General features: G+C 48.9%; 1 protein-coding gene across 1 annotated transcript in view; it reads left to right on the top strand.

The window, feature by feature from the left end:
* Positions 1–2,977: 2,977 nt before the first annotated feature.
* The window catches only part of SLIT3 (slit guidance ligand 3), a 719,057-nt gene continuing 699,347 nt past the window's right edge, over positions 2,978–22,687 (top strand). The window contains exon 1 of the mRNA XM_052659044.1: positions 2,978–3,174. Coding sequence (XP_052515004.1) covers positions 2,978–3,174 — 197 coding nt within the window. The remainder of the gene's footprint in view (positions 3,175–22,687) is intronic.

Below are 22,687 nucleotides of genomic sequence, written 5' to 3'. Positions count from 1 at the left end.
TGAGTTGTAGCACGTGGGCTCGTTTTCACTGTGGCATGCAGACTCTTCGTTGTGGCATGCAGGATCTATTTCCCTGACCAGGGATTGAACCTGTGCCCCTGTTTTCGGAGGACAGAGTCTTAGCCACTAAATCATTAGAGAAGTCCCTAGAACTGAATGAACTTTAAACCATTTTATTTTAGGACTCTTAAATACTCTTTAATACACTTATCTGTGATGCCATCACCAGGAGAGGTGAAAGTGAGCAGCATTCCTTCCTTTATTTTTGCCCAAGGAAACTTCCACCCATGAAAAAACATGTGGAAGCAGCAATCATCAGAACACACTGCAGAGATGGTGGATTAGGTGATGTCTAAGGTTGTTCCAGCCTACACACCCCGTGGTTCTGGGTAGCCATTGTCCTGTGTACCTCCTGTTTCTCCCACTTCCCCTTTCTTGGGTTTGACTGACTCTGGGCTCTGTTCTAAGGTGGCTCTCCCAGGGAAGAGCAAACTTGAATGCCTATAAAGTCACTTAAAGATCTAGTCAGGCTCATGAACTCCCCTCCCAGCAGCTTCAGTGGAAAACACCCCACCCACCCCAACACACACACACACACACACACTCACACACACACACACACACTCACACACACATACACTGTGCTTAGAGCCCAGCCTGAAGGGATTGCAAAACATGCTCTAGTATGCATTTGAAAAAACAAAGAAAACCCTACTCCTTTCTGTTCCAGACAGTCTGAGACACTTGTGTGCCCTTGGGCCTTTGCCCAGTTCTCTCATCTGCCTCAGTCCTGGTACTAAATTGGTTCAAGGTTTGGGAGGAAAGCTTCAGAGGAAAGGATGTTTAGAGTTCTTAAATGCTGAAGTCACCCGTCGACCCTCTATGGCCACCAGAGGGCGATGACAACAGCATCTGTGCTGAAAGCTGCTCCCAAGAATAACAGCAGTAAATTGCACCTAATGTGTTTATGAATGATGGAGGGGCTGAAGTGTGTGCGTGAGTGCATGTGTGTGTACATGTACATACAATTGGGTGCCTGGGGCTAAAACTTTGAAAATCTGCTAAATACAATAAAATAAAATCTGCACCTCTCCTATATATTCACAGGATATAGTCCAAGCAGTTGAAAGTTCCCTTGAAGGAAAGTGCAGTAGAAGGAATCAGAGTAGCGTTTATGTGAAAGAAAATGGAAGAACTGTCAGGAGCGTAGTTGTTGTTGTTGGCACAGTGTGTGTGGGAGCATGCATACACACGTGTTATATGACTGAGTGTGAATGTGTATGAGAGTATGTGGAAGCATGTTTGTATACAAGTGGGTGTGTGTGATGATATGTGTGATGGTGCGTGTAGGCATTGGTGTATCTGTAGGTATGAGTGTGTGTGGGTGTGTATGAATGTGTATATATGCAAAGGCTCATTCAGATGTTTTCACTGTGAGCAGACCTCAAGTTTGGGCAATACTTCCTGCAGTTCCTGCCCTCTCCCTCCAAACAAACAAACAAAATCATTCCTACAAGTATTTATGGAGCGCCTAACACATGCCCTCCCCAGGGCATCTGGAAAAGCTCAGGCCTGGCCAATTTAGAGCGGGCACTGGGAGAGGAAGGCACTAGAGGCTGAAGGGATGCCTTGCATGTCATGAGTATTTTGAAAATCACACTTGTCCTTCTTTGATGCTCCAGACAACCCAGGGAGGCGGGCCCAGACAGTGATGTGGCCTCCTTGCTTTGAGGAAACCAAGGTTCAGGGTCATGACTGACCCAAAGTCAGCCGGTCAGGAAGCAGAAGCTCAAGGCCTAGACACCCAGCACTGTCAACCCAGGGGTCCACGGCCCAGCCATCACTACTCTCAGCAGCACAGCCAGTGTTGGGGCTGGGCAAAGAAGCAATGGTTCCAAGTAGGGCTTACCGACAGTGACCTGAACGACTCAGGTGGCCGTTTTCTGACACTTGTGATCGTGGAGGGCAGTCGCGTCCATGCAACAGGTCCTGCAGGAAGAAGTGGATCTTGGCCAAGATCAGGCAGGACCTTTGAGGATCTTTGTAGATGAGGCAGGGCTGCAGCTTTGATGGACTGTGAAGTAAAACATGGTGAATGAGAGGGCCGCGGTTTGGGGGCCCCCGGGGCTGGGTAGCTTCAGGTAAGTCACTTCACTTCTCTGAGCTCTGAGTTTTTAATCTGTAGAATAGGGGTCCACAAATGCCCCCTTGCGGGACGATGTTGGGACCGAAGGTGGAACTGTAAGCAGCACGCCTAGCTCAGTGCCGGAATAAAGAAAATGTATCACCAGCCTGGTCAGTCCTTGGCTCCCTAGAGTGAAAAAGCCTCAATTCCGGGGCCCTGCTGGTCGAGCGAGTCCCTCTTCCCGCCCGTTCCTTCTCCCTCTGTGGCCTCCTCCCTTCGTGCTCCCCGGTCGCTCCAGCAAAGTTCCCAACTTAGTCGACATGACGCGCGGCGCAGCCAATGGGAGGCGGCGCTGGCGTTTTTGGGGGGCGGGAGGGGTGGGCCCCGCGGCTCCGGTGTCTGCCCAGCTCAGTGAATGGAGAGAGCGGGCGCCGGCCAGCTCACCCAGCCGCCCCGTGCCCCGGCCGCCGCCGCCGCCGCGCTCCTGAGCCCGGCCCCAAGCCGGACCGCTCCGGGCGCCGCGCCCCACTGCGCTCTGCCCAGGTTCCCTGCCCGGCCCGCGCCCCGGGCCGCGGTCCGGCGGGGCCAGGGGGCGCTCGGCACCTGGGCACCCCGAGCCATGCGCAGCGGGGCAGCGCCGGCCCCGCCGATGGAGCTGCCGCCGCCGCCGCCGCCGCCCGGCGCGCCCCGCTCCGCCCGCGCCCCGTGCGCCTGAGCGCCGAGCTCGCTCCTCCTCCGCGCTAACTCCGCTGCCCGCTCCGCAGGCCGTCCGCGCTCCTAGCTCATCTCCGCGGGCTCCGCGCGTCTTGCCCTGCCGAGGCAGCCTCCTCCGGGCGCGGGCCCTTGCACACGATGGCCCCCGGGCGGACGGGGGCCGGCGCCGCCGTGCGCGCCCGCCTGATGCTGGCCTTGGCGTTGGCGAGTGTTCTGAGCGGGCCCCCCGCTGCCGCCTGCCCCACCAAGTGTACCTGCTCCGCCGCCAGCGTGGACTGCCATGGGCTGGGCCTCCGGGCGGTTCCCCGGGGCATCCCCCGCAACGCCGAGCGCCTGTAAGTACCCCCGCCCCGCCCTACCCCACCCGGGCCACCCACCTGGGTCCCGCAGAAGGGCCCCCAGGCGCGCCAGACCCTTCCTTTCCCCTTGGTCGCCTTGGTGGCAGCCTGCCTTCCCCGTCTCCTGGATCGGATCCTCCACCCTCTGAGTTGGGGGTCCGTGGCTTTGGACAGGTCTAGGGAGAGAGGGCTTGAGGCCCCCTGTGATGAGCGAAGAGCGGTGCCTCTTCAGGGGTGAAGGGTTCCAGACGCAGGGCCAGCTGACAGTTTCCAAGGAGAAAGCTGGCGCAAGGCGAGGGAGTAGGTGACACTGCAGCCGGGGAGGTCTTACGGGGAGGTCTTAGGGTGAGAGGAGGGGGCCCGCGCTATTTGAAGAGGGAGGGAAGAAGAAAGCGGAAGGGTGATGGGGCTGCAAGGGCACGGGGACGAGGAGGGCGGGCTCCAGAGACTGTGACCAGCTCGATCAGCATGGGCCAGCCGCTCTCCGGCTGCCCTTGCGAGGAAAGTTGAGAGTGTGTCTGAAGGTCTAACTTCTTAGGAACCAAATCATTTCAGAGTGGGTGCTTGCAAAACCCGCCCTGCCTGGAGCGCAGCCTCCGAGAAGCCAAGTTGCAGCCTGGGTGAATTTTTTATGGCTCGGTTATAAATGCCTCTCCGAAAGGGGCCGGAGAATGGAAATGCTGACAGCCCTTTAAATGAGAGCGAGCGCTATAATCTTACAAACCGCACTCAACCTCGGATCCTGGGCTTGGCAGCAAGAGGAGAGGCGCTTGGAGAGTGGGGTGGATTGACCCTCGTTTTAACCCCAATTGTGCAACCAAATATTTACTTTTCATATGTCAACGTTTTGGAAACATTTTTCATTTTGATCCTCGGACCAATTTCAAAACTTGGACTGAGGTGGGCTCTTTCTAGCCTGCAGTCGGGAGTGAAGAAGGAAGGAGAAATGGTGGAGGGGGGTTGGAAGGGACTGGGAACACAGCCCAGAAGTGGGTGAGGGTTTGCTCTAGCTGGGAGCTTCCTGCGGGTCTTGGTTCTCCCGCTGCCCCTTCCCCACACGTCTTAGAGTAGGCGCAGGGGTCTCTGAGATTCTGCCCTCCCGCTGTAGTCTGGAGGAGAGTGGCCAGGGACTAAGATGGATTGTCTTAGAGCGTGTTGTTCCTGTTAATCACCTCCTGCCACTTCATTCTCTGCTGCCTACTCTTCCTATGTCCCCGAGCGGAGACTCAGTAGAATTGCCTTCCTTTTTCCTGCTCTCCTTTGGCTCAAAGCATTTTTTTATCCAAGTGCAGTGATTATTCTGTGGGGGGTGAACCATATAGTTCTAGAGGAGGGTAGAGCCGAACCTTCATGCATGCAGGTGGAAAATGTAGCTTGGAAATGTGAAATGACTCACCTAAGGCCACACAGCATGTTGGTGGCAGTAAAAGGGCCAGAATCCAGGCTTCCACAACTGAATTCAGATATTATATTCTACCATGCCAGTGAAAAACTTGTTTTAGTGGTGTTTTTGGAAACCTATAACTGAGACACTTAAATTCCCCTCCCTCTTCACACCAGGGCCAACCACCTGAGTGAGTGAAATAATAACTGTAGCTAATGTTTAATGAATGCTTTGTGTGCTTCAGTTTGTTTACATGTGTTATCTTACTGAATCTCTACAACCGTCTTATTAGTTACAAAGGTAATGCTTATTATTCCACTTAACTGTTAAGCCTTTTTGTCATTGGCTCAAGGTCATGTAGTATCTAGTTAAGTGTTTGAGTATATCTGGCTCCCAAGCGTACACCCCTTACTCCTCTGCTGGACATCCTTGGAACAAGGGTCAACTTGGACCAAGATCTGTAAATAGATGGTCCTGGGAGGGCTCTCCTTGGGCCGGGGTCTTAGAATAGGCAACTGTTACTGCTGCTTCAGGTGCACTCTGCAAACATTCCCTTGCCTTGACATTAGCGCTCCTGTTTGGGGTCTCTTTGATATTTAAAATCATGTGGCATGTTTGAGGCTACAAGGAGAGTAGGCCCCTCTACTTCTGGCATGTAGGAAGTCCTCAAAAGCTGCAGGCACAGCTCTGCAGCCAGCATGGCACTGCACTGCCTCCCCCAGGAGACCCAGGCAACTGGGGGCTGCCCATCTGCTCTGTAATTGAAGAAACTGGGTAGAAGCTGGAGTCCTGGGCATTCCCATGGGCCTCTGTCATCATGGCCACCAGCAGGCATTGTCAGAGTAGGAGGTGCTTTGGAATGTGTGAATCTCATCTCCGTTGGTTCTGGCCATTGATGTCTTGTTTGCTGGGCTTGCATTAGGGTGAGGTGGTTGCCAAGGCTGGCTTTTCATCTAGTCTCTTTCCTCCTCGGGGTGGGGGTTGGGGGCAGGTTTTACAAGCAGGCTGGGTCAGAGTTACTGCAAGGATTAGGCACAGCCTCCCAACAGTTCCAATAGTCCTTCATCATCCCACACCCTCTCTGTCAGCTCACATGTAACATTTCAATTCTGCATAGTCTTGGGGGGAGGGGGTGGAATTTCTGAGTTATGCTAAGGATTTCTTTAGGGAGGAATTTTTCATTCATTCTTCCCTTCATTCATTCAACAAACGTAACTTGAGCGTCCACTGCATTCCAGTAACTGTATATAAAATCATGGCATATACAGAGGAAAACCAGTAATCCAACTTCAAGAATGTAATCAAAGGATGGAAGAAGGAACTTTCCTTTAGTGAGCCCTTTCAGCTTCTCAAGGCTCATTTTTTCATGTGGCTAAGTTTTATCAGCAGGGCTTCCTCAGTGGCTCAGTGGTAAAAAATATGACTGGGGTTTGATTCCTGAGTCCGGAAGATCCCCTGGAGAAGGAGATGGCAATCCACTCCAACATTCTTGCCTGGAAAATCCCATGGACAGAGGAGCCTGGTGGGCTGCAGTTCACAGGATCGCGAAGAGTCAAACACGACTGAACGACTAAACAGGAACAACAGCAACTTTTGTCGGCGCTGCCTTTAGATGCTCAGGACCTTCCTAAAAGCCATTTTCTGATCTCAAATGTTTGCGTTGCATTTTATAACAAAGAGGAAGCATTTTCTCCCTTCTGCATTCCTGCTATTCTGTCTCCCAAAGAATCTTTTATGAAGGGGTGTGTGTGTGTGTGTGTGTGTGTGTGTGTGTGTGTGTGGTTGTTGCTCTGGTGGTGTTGTGACCGTGTCCACCCATGGCATGCCTTTAAGGGAAACGTACATGAGGGTAATATGGTCACCATTTGGACTTTGCTTCAGGCCTGGAATGGGGCCTGTTAAATTGTTCATAATTAAGCTGGTGTCTGTGAGCCTAGGGGTCTGTGTTCTAGCATATTCTCCATAATGCCAGCACATCACACGGAGAAACTCTCTGCCGTTTATAAACTACTGACAAAATTTTTTTTTCCCTTCAGTGGGGAGGTGACACCCACAAGAAAGCAAAATAAACGCAGAGGAGAATTCAGTGTAATTTATTATCCACGGAGCAGAGATAGAGAACAAGGGGAGAGGACGCGAATGGGGGTGCCTGAAAGAAAACATTCACCATGGAGCACAGAGTAAACAGATGCTGCACTGACCCTTCTGAGTACAAAAGGAGCCCACAGATGTAATTCTTCTCCAGCCACAACCTCGGCCCAGAAAGGAGGAGACAGATGAGCGTGAGCTCTCACGCAGGGCCCCTGCGCCCCGTCCTGCCTAGGCAGGCGGAGGCCTGCTCCTCACCCACGGCGAGGTGGTGGCCTGGACAGTGGAGGGGGGCAAGAGTGGACATCTTTGGTTTTTCACTTGGCTCTGGAACATGCTGGAGACTGCTGTATTTAAATAAACATTTCCTGTTTGCAAAAGAATACGGGCTAAAGGCTGAAACGTGAGAATGTGGTAACTTAATTTTCTCCATCACTCCAGATGACGGCAAGCTTCGCCGGTGGTTGGGTCCAATAAAAACCGACACCGTGTCATAGGCTTTCCCTTACTTGACCACAGAGGTCCTGAGGTCAAGTGGGAGACTTTCCAAGATACTCAACAGCCAGGCCCTGCATCCTGGTACTCCCAGCCCTCCAGGCCAGCTCAGAGGACCAAGAGGCAAACTGGTGGATCCTGGGGCCTCTCTGGACCATCATGGGAATGTGGCCTCTTCAGGGGAGCAGGGTTTTCCTGCTGAGTCTATTGGGTGGGACATAAGCAGCTGAAAATATCCTGTAGGGTGCTGTGCAACTTAGAATGGATTGCTTTTCTTCTCTGGGCCTCATTTTCCTAAAAGCAGGTTTCTAGTCCAGCCCATGTTTTTCGTGTGTAGCCTATAGCTCACTGGTGAACTGTCAAGGGCCTCTTTCCCACAGCATAGAACAGAGTCTGGCACATAGTAAGTTTTCAGCAAGTATGTATTAAATAAATTAATGATGAATATCAAAAGTACACGTCTTTCTTTGGTTCATACAAGTGAAAGCTGAGTGGTTATAGATGTGCATTTTTATGTATGGCTGCAGGCTACTTACTAGTAACCTATTATATGAGTTATTAGGATTTCTAAAATTTAGCTTTCATGAGCTACAATTATTGCTTTACTAGAGTTACCAAGGAGTGATCCATTCTGGAGTCTGGTTGCCAGGCGTTGCTAAGCAATCTTGCAAAACTCCTACTGTGCACATGCCCATGAAAAGAGCTAGAAATCCCCATCACTTAAACGGTAGGACTTTTTAATCAGAAGCTCATCAGCATTATCGTCCACTCTGTGGTTTTTGATTGCTACTCTGCTTGTATTAATCCATGTGTTTGTAGGTTCGCTGTGAAGTTTTGCTTTTGCACACGAGCTGGGCCTTGTTGACTTCTGCATATTTGCTACTTTGTTTCTCTGCAGTTCGCTTTGCTGTCACTGAGCTGTTTCTCCCCTGGAAAGCGAGAGCAACAGGTCTGAGAGCTGGGGGGCCTTTGGTACCAAGTGGGTGATGTAAGATGACTTCAGAGCCCCGTGCCTCCTGGCTCAGGCCTGGTCTCTGGAGACAGACAGCTCCGTTCTGGCTCTGCTCCATCTTTGCTGTCGCATTTGGGTCAGGTCACCCCAGTCCTCTGGGCTGCCATCTGTGTCATCCCTTTGTACCATATTTCCACACCTGTATGCAGGGATGGCACTCACACTGGCCCCTGTTGGAGTGCTATGCATGTGGCCCAAGGCATCCATGTGAAGCACTCAGCACAGTGCCCAGCATGTTGCTTTTCCAACTACCATTGCTTATCTGTACAGGGCATCGAGTCAGTGTTCCTTTGGGGAACAATTAAATGAAATAATGTACCGGAAGTGCTTAACACAGTACCTGGCACATAGGCCTCTACAAACCCTTAATGACTGTGACCACAGCGGTTATTTCCATTTCTCCATCTTGGGCCTCATCCAGCTGGAAGGTTTGAGATGCCCACTCGAAGTGTGCCTGTCGGGGTAAGCTCCCTGCCTGCGCGTAGGCCGTGCCCAATCCCTCCGTGCCCGGTTCCCTCCCTCTCCTCCCCAGCTAAGCCCAGGTTGGCCTCTGTTTCATAAAAATGAGATTATGGTTGAAGTGGTTCATATCTTTTCCATGGGCGTGCTGCCCTGTGAAATATTTAAATAAGGAATGCATTTTATTTATTTATTTTGAGGGGGTTGGATTTACATGTGGAATTTTTGGCCCTGACTTTGTTTTTTCAATGCTTATTCCTTCTGTCTTTGCCTAAATGCCTACTTTTACTGACTTCCCTTGTCTGCCTCTGTTACCGCTTTTACTTGAAACAGCTGTATTTACTAGCATGCTCCACCCTTGTTATGTAAGGTGGTCTTAACCCTTTTTATAACTGCTGGAAAAACAAAAAACAAACAAAAACAAGGCATGTTTTTTTTTCCTGAGAGATTTTCTGAAGCACTGCTAATTCTGGATAGAGTAGATCCGAGGGTGCCCTGTTGTGGTTTGTGGTGTTGAGTTTTTCGAGGCTCCCGATTATTCATTATTCTCCAGACTTAAATTTAAACCCGTCTTACTCAGATGGGGAGAACTCTGCTGGGAGACCTAGACTGTATTTTGAAACTACTGCTCGCTCCGGTTTGCCGAAGGCTCCGCTTTCCTTCCCACCCTTTGTGGTCTTCGTGGCTGTTACTGGCCCCCGTGCGTGGTCCAGCCATTCCCCCAGAAACAGTGTCAAGTGTGTGTGATGAAAGATCCTCAACACTGAGCAGATTGGGAAGTGGGAAAGGAATACTTTTGTGAGCAGAGGTGTGGATTTCCGAGCCAGATGGGGCTCCAGTCCTGGTTCACTGTTTAACTAGCTGGGTCACCTCAGTGTCTTCGTTATAAAATGAGAATCATCCCCTTAAATGGGACGCTGTGTCAGGTGTATAGATTGCATGGATCCCAGTGCATCCTCCATAAATACACCTATTATCATGCTTATCACAATTCTTATGGACTGTGGTCTTCATTCTGGAGCACACTCAAGATAAAGCCTGTTTGGAAAAATATAGATTGTCGAGGTTGAAAGAGGTCCTCTTGTCCAAGTTTCGACCATGTGCAGATTGGTCTTCCACCAGCGTAATTTGGGGGAAAGTGGTCATTCTCCTTTGTTGGATTACATTTAGTGGTGAGGCCCTCAGTTCTTCCTAAGGCGATTTATTCCATTTTTAAAAGCAGTTCTAAGAAAAAATTTTTCTTTGTTTGGGGGTTAGACTTATCTCCCATTACTTGTTATTACACAGAGCAAGCAGAATCCTTTTCCCAAATGATAGAATTTCAGACATCTTACTGCTGTTATGTTTCTCACCACCCGCTTACCCAAGCCTTCTCTTTTCTTCCGTAAACGTTTATAATTAGCTCAGCTATTCTGTGCGTGTCAGCCTTTGAGACAAGCACTCTCTCCTTTCATAGTTTTCTTCCTTGAACTAGACCCCAGTCCTCTTTGCCTTGCGTTGGATTGAACGAGGCCTTCCAGTCCCTCGCTGCCTTGCCTCCTGGCAGGGCCTGCCGCAGGGCCTCTTCACGTGGCTCAGCCCCGCCCCTGGGTCGGCTCGTTCGGACCCTGCTGGTCACTGTCTCCCCAGGGTCTCCCCGGTCCTCCGTGCTGTTCACCTCACTTTCTCCCATCCTCGACGTGTGCCCTTGACTTTTGGCATCTAAGTGCAACACTTTGCACATATCCTAATTAAATTTTGGCGAATAGTTTCACTTCATCAGCCTTTCAGGAACGTTTCTCTGTTGAATTTCCTTCCGGCACATTAACCACTCCTCTCCTCATCCCCTCTGCAGTTTTAGAGAGCTTGCGCTATAGATCTTTATCCAGGTTGTCAATACAGCCAGCAGCGTTCTCGTGGTTTTTCCCACATCTTTCTATGGTCTGGGCTGTAGATTACACACGTCCATGGTCCTGTTCTTCCTGGCTGGGGTAGGTACAAACCTTGAGGTCTTACTGGCCTGTAGCACCTCCTCTCCCTGGAGTTCTGTTGTTGGTATTTTCTCGGGAATGATTTCCTATCAATGTTTAATTTCCCCCCTGTGTTGAATTTTCTCTGTACGCTTGGTTTCTTGTAGCCTTTTCCTCCATGACTTTTGCTTCATCCTTTTTCTGTCAAGTTTGGTGCCAGAAGCCCCATCAGCCTACGATGTGGGGTGTGTGCGTGTGTGTGTAGGTGTGTTATTCTCTCCTGTGAAATATTCTAGCCTGAGAAATCAGGCCCTTCTTTTCAGCCGCATGGCCCATCTGAGAACCTCCGTTTCTCAAAGTGATTTCTCTGACTGTCTGGTGCCCCCTGGTACGGAGCCCATTTGCTTGGAGAGCGGGTGAACGAACGTGATGCGGGACACGGCGCAGAGGACTGCAGTGCCCAGGTGCTCCTGAGGCCTCTGTAGACACCGATGGCAGTGGCGGTGGTGCTCTCCCCCTCCACCACCGCGCCCGTTCGTGGGGCCCTTGTTTGGGCCTGGTGCTGGTCTCCCTCTTGACACGCATAGACTCAGTCTTCAAACCGTCATGCCAAACAGGAAATCCTTGTGTCCCTGTTTTAAAGATAAGGAAACAGAGTCAGAGAGGTCCCTTCCCCAGGTGGTAGGTAGGGAGCCAGGGTTTGTCCAGGCAGGCTGGTCTCCAGTCTGCGTTCTCACCACTGGTCACTTATGCCTTCCCCAAGTTAAGTTAGCACACCCTTGTCCATTCTTCCAAACCTAGTTCTCAAAGAATGACCAGAAGGGAGAAAAGCAAGATCCTATTGAATCAGTGAGAGCCTATTGATGCAGGGTATCCTGAGAGGGGTTCTGATGTTATGTTTTGGCCACCTGGCCAAAGAGCTAGCCTGTCCAGCTTGGGGACGTATTAATAGGTGACATTTGAATTGGAGAAGTGAGTTCCCATGGCTAGAAACAGGAATGTAGTTTAGGTTTACAGAGTTCACTATTGTAAGAAACCTAAGAGGGCCTGAGCCCCATTTAACATGATAGGGGCTGCTCTTAAGAAAGTTTTATCTAATGGGGGCATTTAGGGTGTTTAGGACTAAACCCAGTCTTAGGGAAAATATCACCATGGTTATGTGGCTAATTACTATGATTTTTTATTTTAGATTTGAGGGGAATAACCCTCCAAGAACATTCTAATGTGGCTTCATTTTTTTTTTTTAATGTGGGTCATTTTTTTAAAAAGTCTTTATTGAATTTGTTACAATATTGCTTCTGCTTTTATTATTTGTTTTGTTTCAGATTTTTGGCTGCAAGGCATGTGAGCTATTAGCTCTCTGACCAGGGTCTGAACCTGTACCCCCTGAACCTGTACCCCCGCAGTGGAAGGTGAAGTCTTAACTGCTGGACCACCAGGGGAGGCCCTGATGAGCCTTCTTGGCGGGCGTTTTCCCCCATGAGTATCTGCCTAGCTCTTGCCAGGGATTGTCTTTCCTTCTAGCTGGTGGTACCACTCGCCTTCTTTCAGCCGTGACCTCTGGACTTCTGCCACCCTGAGGTTGGGTCCTGCTGGTACAGGATGTGTATAAGATGCAGGCTTGCTGGAATGAATGCGACTTCACTTTTCATGGTTTTATCACTGCTTGTGTGGGCTCAGGTTCCTCTTCTCTTGTCCGAAATGCCAGTCTGAGTTCCTGACCCCTGATTCATTCTGCACTTTGGCAACAGCTTGGAGTGTGGTTCCTGAAAGTCTGCCAGCACATTGAACCACCCACCTTGACTCCCTCTTGCATTTCTCAGCCTCCTTAGTTTCCGTCTGCTCCCGGCATCCCTCCTCCTTGCTCCCCTGCCCTCAGTTAGTAGATACTGTGGCTCAGGTCCATCTGCATAGTGTGTCTGTGGTCTCTTCTAATCTGAGGTTTGTGGGCTTGACCATGGGTGTGTGCATCTTGTGTGTCTCTCCTGGCCCCCACCTTGACTTCCAAGCTTGGCTTCTTACCCAGTCCTGCCCTGCAGGTAGCTCTCCATTGCCTAGTACCAAATTTGGACTTTGACCGTCTAAACCTCAGTTCCTGAGATTGTCTTTCAGGAGGATCTTTGTGGCTGGGACCTTAGTTGGAGACTGGAGACTGCCAGTCTGTGGCTTGTCCCTGAAGACAGCCTGAGACTTCGTCTTCAGGGCCACCCGGAGTCTTCCATAATGCCCAGGGTGGTGGGGGGAGGTCCTCTTGGGCTGACCCCTGTGAATGATGACCACAACATGCTCCTAAACTCCGTGCAACCCAAGCAGAGAATAGAGCGGCTTCTTCTGTGCTGGAAAACTCAGCAGTGATGATTTCATTGGCGAGCTGTCCTGCTCAGAAATGTGTTATGGAAGTTTCTGGATCATCTCGTGCTTTCTGATATTCTGCTGCTCCCCTGCACCTCTGCCAAACTCTGTAATGTAGGTAGAAAGTGTTTTATATATGCGGTTTCGAAGAGGTGTTAATGTGAAACCAATGGAGAGTACAGTTTGATATAACCTTTAATGAGGAAAAAGACCTAGGGAGAAACCTGGTTTCCATCCATTTTTTAACTGCAGAAACTTACAGGAGTATCTTTTGGAGTCTTCATTGTCTCATCTGTAACCTTTAGAATGGTGGGAGCAACACTTCTCTCATGGCACTGATGCAGAGTTTGAATGAGATCAAATGTCTGCAAATGTCTTCTAAATCTAGTGCCGTGGCAATGACTTACTGACGCCGCCCACAGGAGCTTTATCAGCTAAATCCTGCATCTAAAAGATGATCAGGGTTCGTCTTAGCATCTTATATTTATAGGTGAGGAAACAGCAAATTCAAAGGACTTGCTCAGGGTCACCCATGTTTTTGAATTTTGACTGGGCTTTTCCTGTTCGTTTATCAAGATGCACCTTTTACGAATGCAAATAGAGCCTCATACCAATACCAGTAACCCAGCCAGGTGGAGTTGAGAGAACTTTTCATCTGAGTAATTACTAACCAGCAGTCTCAAGAACATAGAACCACATAAGGGGCTCCTTGAAAGATGGAGTCATTTAAGGGAGCTATTTATTGAGTGCTGATGCTGGGAAAGATTGAAGGTGGGAGGAGAAGGGGATGACAGAGGTTGAGATGGTTGGATGGCATCACCAACTCAATGGACATGAGTTTGAGTCAACTCCAGGAGTTGGTGCTGGACAGGGAGGCCTGGTGTGCTGCAGTCCATGGGGTCGCAAAGAGTCAGACATGACTGAGTGACTGAACTGAACTGAACAATGATGACTGGGGCTTCCCAGGTGGTAAGATGGTAAAAGAATCTGCCTGCGATGCTGGAGATGCAAGAGGTGTGGGTTTGATCCCTGCGTTGGAAAGATCCTCTGGAGAAGGAAATGGCAACCCATTCCAGTACTCTTGCCTGGAGAATCCCATGGAGCCTGGCAGGCTGCAGTCCAGGGGGTCATGAAGAGTTGGGCACGGCACAGCACAGCGCAGCTCAGCAGCACAGAATGACGGCTAAAGCAAGCGAAACATCCTCATAACCGGAACAGCTCAAAGTAATGTGGAACTCAGTCTGGGCTGAGCTTTCCCACCAGATGACTGACAAGGTGAAAGCCACGATGCTAGGTTCAGAGAAGAAATTTATGGGGTGATGGGGAAGATGAAGGATGAGACATCGAGCCTTCAGGAACCACTGGTGAAAGCAAGCCGCACTCATCCCTGTTAGTGGCTACAATATGTCGGAAAACTCACACATCATAAAAAAAAATGTACAAGTAGAATTTGAAAAAAAAAATGCATGGGGAAAATATTAATATGAGAACAATTGTATCCGAGAAAGAATTCAAGTATGCCTCCACAGCTAGCTGGCAAACAGCGCAAGTTCTGCATTTTATTAGAGTCCTGACTCTGCGTGGAACACTGACCTTATTTGAGAAGCATTTCATAAACACTGACACACAGCACAGCAGCGTTTGAGGCCATGAGGAGACACAGGGCCTCCTTTCGGAGATCAGCTTCCTCTCCTGGGGCGCCCCGGCTGTAACTAGACCACTGGACGTGGTCTCCCTGGTGCTGATTCCCCCAGTCTTCTCTCTGAGGTGTGACAAAGCAGGCAGGAGCTTCCACAGGGCAGAGTGAGGACGCAGGCTTTGGACCACAGGTTGATCTTTGGCCAGTTTTGCCTGGGAGTGGGGTAGTTGATGGGGAAGACAGCTTTGAGGGGAAGGGTCTGAGAACTTCCATTTGGGCCAGTTTCTCTTTTGGAGAAGTCAGTTTGTGCCTGTACATGTGGCTGACTGTGGTTCCTGGGCGCCGCTGAGCTGATCCTTTGGAAGGGAAGACCTGGGGCTTGCAGTAGCCCTGAGAAATGTATGCAGTACATCTCCTGCTAGAAACTGGCACTTTCCTCTCCGTCTGCTGCCAGCTTACAAGTCCTGAATTTCTGCCATGGAACTGGGTTCTGTCCCTCCCCCTCATTCCCTTCTCTAGCCAGGAGATTTTCAAGCTTTGCAAGTAGCTCTGGAGATCATCTGGTCTACCCGCTTGCCACTGATCTCAACCCAGCCGGACAGATACATGTCTCAGAACTGTCATCAGAGGGGACCCAAGCTTTGAGGTGTGAGCTGCCCTCATGAGAAGCCTGTCCTGCTTTCATTTCGGCCTCAGTCACAGCATTTGGTCCTCAATAATGATCACTCGGAGCTGTAGGAAGCCTCTGCCAATCTGAGAAACCAGGGGGACAGAAGAAGGGACCAAACCTAGTCATAAACAAGTAAATATGGAATATTGTGGAACCCAAGGGGAGAGGCACCAAAGGAGCTTGATGAAGGTATAGAAAGGGAAGATCCCAGATTGAAGGCAAACAAACAAACAGCTGGGAACCAGGACTAGAGAAAAAATCCAAAATGGGAAGGCCAGTTACTTCACGGGCGGTTTTAATGTCTAAGGCTCCCCCCGCCCCCTTCTAATTACTTCATGCCACGAGATGGTAACCAGTCGGCTTTGTTTACTCTGTTCAGGCGCACATTTTAACACCGAGACACTTTCCTTCCGCTTCTTCCTGCCATGTGCCTTCCTTATATGTTCTAGAAATTTTGCAAAGACCGGAATCTCCTCTAGGTTTTTTTCCTAACTGGAGCTGCATGCTGATTCGAGCCATATTCAGCCAGGAAGCCCTCTTCCCGTCTTTAAAACAAGAGCCATCTCCTCTGAGAAGACTGCGCTACAGTTCCTTTGTCTGTGTTGCTAACGAACAAGGAGGCCCCATTGCAAAACGGAGTTTCATGAGCAGAGTGGGGCTGATAGCACCTCTTGCCAAATGTGACTGTGTGTAGTTGTGTGGGGGTGTGGGGGGAAACAGCTTTGTCAAGCGGAGGGCTGAGGGAGGCGGCTCTGGGGAATTTTTAGCAACTGCAGCATGGTGTGGTGGAAAGAATGTTTGCCTGGGAATTTGGAGACCTGGCTGTACCTCTGACATACTGTGTGACCTTGGACAAGTCACTTGACCTCTCTGGGCCTCAGTTTCCTCATCTTTTAAGGGGACAAAAGGAGGAGGCTGGCAGATCTCCAAGGATCATTTCAACCCTATACATCTTCACTTCTCTGGCTGGGATTTGGAGTTTAGACCTGAGCCAGCAAGTAACCAACCCCAGGGACTTTCTAGAGGCAATCGAGAGGCCAGAACAGCTGCTTCAGGGAGTGGCTGGTCCTTGATTAAGGCTCAAATAATTAGCTCAGTTCCCCAGTAAGCCTTCTGAAATTAAGAAAGAAAAAGATGTTTAGTGTCAAAAAAAGCAGTTGGTGTTTCTGAAAACTGATTGGCTCTGGGCTCTGTAGACTCTCTGCACAGGCAGAATGTCCCTCCTTCTGTAGCAGAGCAGGTCACAACACTGACTCTGGAGTTAGTGTGGCCGGGGCTTGAACTAGCTAAGCAGTCTTGGGCATGTTCTGTAAGAGTCACCTGTGTCCTTGGGCTGCGGGAGGATCAAATACGGTGTTACGTGTCAAGCTTAGAGGACATGCCTGGTCTTAAATAACCACTTTAAAAGCCATTATTCAGATTACTTATGGCTGATTCGAACTTCCCTGGAGGCTCGGAAGGTAAAGAATCGGCCTGCTCTGCAGGAGGCTGAGGTTTGATCACTGGGTCGGGAAGATCCCCTGTAGAAGGGAATGGCAACCCACTCCAGTATTCCTGCCTGGAGAATCTCACAGACAGAGGAGCCTGGTGGGCCTCAGTGCACGGGGTCCCAGAGTCGGACACGACTGAGCAACTAAGCATGCATGCATGGTTGATTTACAACCCACTGTCAAAACTTAGTGTTGTAAAACCATGGCCAGTTTATTATGGTCCATGATTCTTTGGGTCAGGGTGTGGGACCTGGTTCTGTACGATGGCTCGTCTCTGCTTCCAGATGTGTGACATGTCATGGAGAGAAGGGAATGACTATGGGAGACTTGAATGGGTGGATACTAAAATCATCTTCAGGCTGTTCACCCACATGTCTGGCACCCAGATGGTTTAACTTGAAGACGGCTCTGTGGGGGTTGTTGACCAAAGTGCCCGTGTGTAACCCCTCGATGTGGCTTGAGCTTCCCTGAAGCATGAGGGCCTTAGAGTGATCTAACTTCTTACATGGAGGCTCAGAACGCTAAGAACCCTTGGGTCAGTAAATAACCCAGGAGCTACATGACTTTCTATAAACTCGCCTTAGAAGTAACATAGTATCCCTTTGGTATATTCTATTGCTGTAAACAACTGCATACTAGCCCAGGTTAAAGAGGAGGAACCTTCCTTCTGGAAGGAAGAAGTCCCAAAGAACTTGTGGCCATGTTTAATAGTCATATAGTTATCATGGTTATTTTCCATACCTTGTAAATAATATCCTGACAAGATTAAAAGCTTCTTGAGGGCAGGGGCTGTGTTTCTCTATGGGTTAAGTACAATGCTCGTGAAAATAAAACCAAGTCAATGCATTTTAAAAAATCAAATTGAATTAAATAGGCAGGAGGTTTGGTTGAAAGTCCCTCAGCTTTTAAAGCCAAAGAGATTTGGATTTAAAAAAACCTGGGCTAAAAATGTGCCCTTTGTCAAATTATCAATAATGGTCTTTCTAGACTCAGTTTTCTTATCAAAAAAGACAATAATACCTATTTCAAGGACTGTTAAAAAAATTAGCTAAATGCCCAACATGTAGTTGATGCTAATGGGCATTGTGAAGCATCCTGGCACTGTGGCAAGCACACGGATGCTCAAGCTGGCAGCTCTAGTTCCAAGCCTGCTGCTTATTGTCCTGTAGCAATAGACAAGTCCTTCTATTATGTGGAGTCCTAAGAGCCTCATCTGTAAAATGGGTATAATGGTAAATACCTTTTAGGGTTATTGTGAGGATGAGAAATTCATCAGCTAAAGCTTTTAGCTCAGTCCCTGACACTTAGTAGAGACTTAATACATAGTACCTATAAATTGGGCAGCTGCAGCTAACAACTGCAGTTCTCTTGTTTGTATATTGAATCATCCACGAATTTACACATTGAACAGTTATATATTTAATTACACAATAGCCTCGTTTTCCAAGCCCCTGCATTCTAGGATCTTTTGATGTATAGATCTGGGGGGATACGCTTATGGGATAGAAAGCTGGTTCTGTTTTGGTAAGGAGCCAGCTAGGGACAGTGCCAACCAGGAGGAGGAGAAGGAGATGACAGAGGATGAGATGGTTGGGTGGCATCACTGACGTGATGGACATGACTTTAAGTAGGCTCTGGGAGTTGGTGATGGACAGGGAAGCCTGGCATACTGCAGTCCATGGGGTCGTGAAGAGTTGGACACAACTGAGCAGCTGAACTGAACTGAACTGAGGGACAGTGCTCTGTTTGAATACTTCTGCAACTGACCTTTTCCTTTTGACCCCGGAGTGCCCCCTAGCTTCCTCCAATGATAACCATTTTTCTGGAATAACCATATAGTTCTTTTTTTAAAAATTTTTTTATAGTTTTTTATTTTTTTAATTTTAAAATCTTTAATTCTTACATGTGTTCCCAAACATGAACCCCCCTCCCACCTCCCTCCCCATATCATCTCTGTGGGTCATCCCCATGCACCAGCCCCAAGCATGCTGTATCCTGCGTCAGACATAGACTGGCGATTCAATTCTTACATGATAGCATACATGATAGAATGCCATTCTCCCAACTCATCCCACCCTCTCCCTCTCCCTCTGAGTCCAAAAGTCCGTTATACGCAGCTGTGTCTTTTTTCCTGTCTTGCATACAGGGTCGTCATTGCCATCTTTCTAAATTCCATATATATGTGTTAGTATACTGTATTGGTGTTTTTCTTTCTGGCTTAACCATATAGTTCTTTCTCCTTTTGGATCTATACTCTTTCTTACTGTTGTGTAGAATAGTAGTGTCAGTCACTCAGTCATGTCTGACTCCTGAGACCCCATGGACTCCAGGACCAGGCTCCTCTGTCCATGGAATTCTCCAGGAAAGAATACTGGAATGGATGGCCATTTCCTTCTCTGGGGATCTTTCCAACCCAAGGATCAAACCCAGGTCTCCCACATTGCAGGTAGATTCTTTACTGTCTGAGCACCAGGGAAGCCCACTGGTGTGTAACTATGGGCAAACATGCTGGCTCTTACCTGTGTCTGTCTTTGTTGTTGCCTTTTTTAAAAAGCACTGTTTTCCTGGCTCAAGATTGGTGGATTCTGCCAGCCCTTTCTTGGGTGGTGCCAAGCAAGGACATCAGGCTTAATTTTTCCAGGTAGTTTCTGGGATCTGAGCTCAGTTAGGAGTTTCTCCTTTTCTTCCCTAAGGTCTCCTAAAAGCCTTTTAAAAATAATTCTAGATAATCTAATCAAATAAATTGACCTTGTTCTTAGAAAAATGCACAGACTCACAATATTTTGCAAATGATTTTGAAGCCATTCACAGTCATTTTTCTGGGTGGCAATTTTATTCTGAATGACCCTATCTGTTTCAACGATTACATGGACTTCTGGGTTTTTGCTGTGTTCTAGTTGAGGTTCATGGACTTCGCAGGTGGCTCAGTGGTAAAGAATCTGCCTGCCAAAGCAGCAGGTGTGGATTGGATCCCTGGGTCAGGAAGATCCCCTGGAGGAGGAAATGGTAAACCATGCCAATATTCTCGCCTGGAGAATCCCATGGACAGAGGAGCCTGGCGGGCTATAGTCCACGGGGTCACAAAGAGTCGGACTCGACTGGGTGACTGAGCATGCCCACACGCATGCTCTTAAGCTTCGTAGTGTGCCTGTGAGATGGTCTTCTGTCTTCATACTTTTGTAAGTCCCTCCATCCGCTCAATCAGAGAAGACTTGTGTGTTGTGGCTGCCGAGGATTCAGCCTCGCTTCCTAGAAGAATGTTGTCTTTTGCCCCCATGGGATACAGTCTGGTGGATTTGTAATCAGAGACCTTCCCTTCTCCAAGTCAAGGGATCGGCTCATAGCCCAGGTCAGGTCTGTCTGGGACTTCCTCCTGGAATTGGAATCTGAACCAGAGGGACAAAGAAGTTGGACCAGATGTCTTGCCAGATCATCTAAGTACTTGTGCAGGGACCAAACATCCCTGCTTTCCCTTCCCCAGACCTGATTTTAAGATTCCCATTGGCTCCAGAAGACCCTTATGCCTTCCGGTGAATTCCCCTCTGCTGAAGATTACAAACTTACAACCAAATAACTCTAACTGAGAAAGCCACAGGCAGCAAACTTCAGGGAGAAAGTGGCATAATGAGAAAGATTATGCCTGGCATTTGGAGAAAGGCAGACTCTGGTTTGAATCACAGTATTACCATTCACCAGCTGGGTGCCCTTAGGCAAGTTCACTTTGCTCTTAGGATGTCAGCATCATTGTAAAATAACGGTAATGAGTCTTGAAATTCAGATTCTCAAACTTGGTTGTGTGTTGGAATCACCTGGGGAGATTTAAAAATTACCGATCCTTGGATTCCATCTCTAGTGATTCTGTTTTAATGATTTTGAGGTGCTTCCTGGATATTGTGATTTTTGTAAAGTTCCCAGGTATTTCTGATGTACAGCAGTGTTTCGGAAAACTGACCTAAAGAAAAGTTCCCCATTATAGAGAATACTAAATGAGATAAGTTATGTAAAACAGCTAGCATTATGTTCCTGTTATTCAGTTGCTAAGTTTGTGTCTGACTGTTTGCAACCTCATGGACTGCGGCGTGCCACTCTCCCCTGTCCTTCACTATCTCCCCAAGTTAGGTAGCGTTATCTAGGGACTGATGAAAGTCACTCTCCTTTCCTTTTCCTTCTTAAGGTGAGCTCGAATCACTTGCTTTTGCTTCTAGCACAGTTTTCTTTGTTTGGAGTAGTCATAGCAATGCCTGACAACCACGGTGCAATATAACCCTGATTATTTATACCACTTGAGGTGAAGGCCAATCGTCAGTGTAGCCAGAATTATAGAATATACAAAAATGAGATTACTTTCACATCCATGGAATAACTAGGGCGAGTTCAACAATGCTTTCTGAGAACATTCTATGGACTAACTGCTTTAATGGATAGATGAAATTGATTTATAATTACTATGGCAACAGCAGAATGGAATGATGTCTTCCCAAGGGACCTGGATTAAGACCCATGAGGATTCTTTCCCAGGTCTGCCCTGCAACCTGCAGCGTGACTTGCCTCAAGCAGTTTAGCTCTCAAGTTCTCGGTTTCCCCGGATCCTATTATCTAGCTGGTGCAGCTTCAACAGTATCTTTTAAGGCAATATGTCGATGTGACTTATTCAGACAAGGATGAGAAGAATCTGTAGGAAGCCGCGTGGAAGCAGGACCTTGAAACTCTTAGAGGAGATACTGTCTATGTATCTGTGCGCTGTTTCTCCCATCTGCTACCCGCTTAGCTCCTACCCCACAGCCCCTCCCACATCTTGCCTTCTAGAAACTTACCCAAACCTCTGTCTTTATAAGGGGCTTCTCTGGTGGCTCAGGTGATAGAAGAATCTGCTTGCAATGCAGGAGACCCAGGTTTGATCCCTGGGTCAGGAAGATCCCCTGGAGAAGGGAATGGCTACTCACTCCACTATTCTTGCCTGGAGAATTCCACAGACAGAGAAGCCTGGCAGGCTACAACAGTCCAGGGGGGCGCAAAGAGTGGGACATGACTGAACGATTAGCACTTTTGCTACATTTATGAAGTCTTTTCTGCAAAGAAGATGCAAAGGGAAAACGTCCATCTACCCAGGGCTTTTCTACCTCAGTGCTGTTGACATTTTGAATGGGATATCTTCTTGTCATTGTGGACTGTCCTGTTCATTTTATAGTGTTGAGTATCATCCCTGACCTCTAGTGCTGGACTGCAGAAGCACCCCTCCCTAGTCTGACAACCAAAAAGTGTCTCCAGACATTGCCGGATGTCGTCTGGGGGACTGGATCCCCTGGTGGAGAGCCACTGGCCTCCCCATCTCAGTGACGTGTGTCTCCGCTCAGGAAGCATCGGTGTGTGTGCACGGTGGTCCACCTCTGCAGCCTGCTTGGGGATGTGCTCAGACGGCCGAGGGCCTTGAGTGTCACCGTCAGGAGCGGGGTCTGAGTTGCAGAGAAGTCAGTGTAACAGTAACAGCGCCCAGGCCTGCCCTTTACTGAGGGTGTGTTCTGTGTCACGTGCACAGCTAAGCGCTTGACGTGTTTCATTGTCTCCTTAAAGCTTCATATTGACAGGATTTGCAAGCCAATGGCCAGTGGACCAGAACCCACCCTCCAGAGTGCCGCGCTGGGTTCACGTGACATGGCTCATATATCGGTGTTCTTTGGTGTCCGTCTGTTTTCTTTTTTTAAGATTTATTTATTTATCAGGCCTCTTGCTCCAGTGGCTCCCTTGTTGCAGAGCACGGGGTCTAGGCACGTGGGCTCAGTAGCTGCGGTATGTGGGCTTAGTTGCTCCGTGATGTGCTTGCTCTTCCTGGACCAGGGATTGAACCCATGTCTCCTGCACTGGAAGGCTAATTCTTTTCCCCTGAGCCCCACCAATTGACGCTGCTGCTGCTGCTGAGTCGCGTCAGTCGTGTCCGACTCTGTGTGACCCCGTAGACGGCACCCACCAGGCTC

The sequence above is a fragment of the Budorcas taxicolor genome, chromosome 20 (assembly GCF_023091745.1).
Source record: "Budorcas taxicolor isolate Tak-1 chromosome 20, Takin1.1, whole genome shotgun sequence".
NCBI lineage: Eukaryota > Metazoa > Chordata > Mammalia > Artiodactyla > Bovidae > Budorcas > Budorcas taxicolor.
This window is presented reverse-complemented; position numbering and strand designations above follow the sequence as displayed.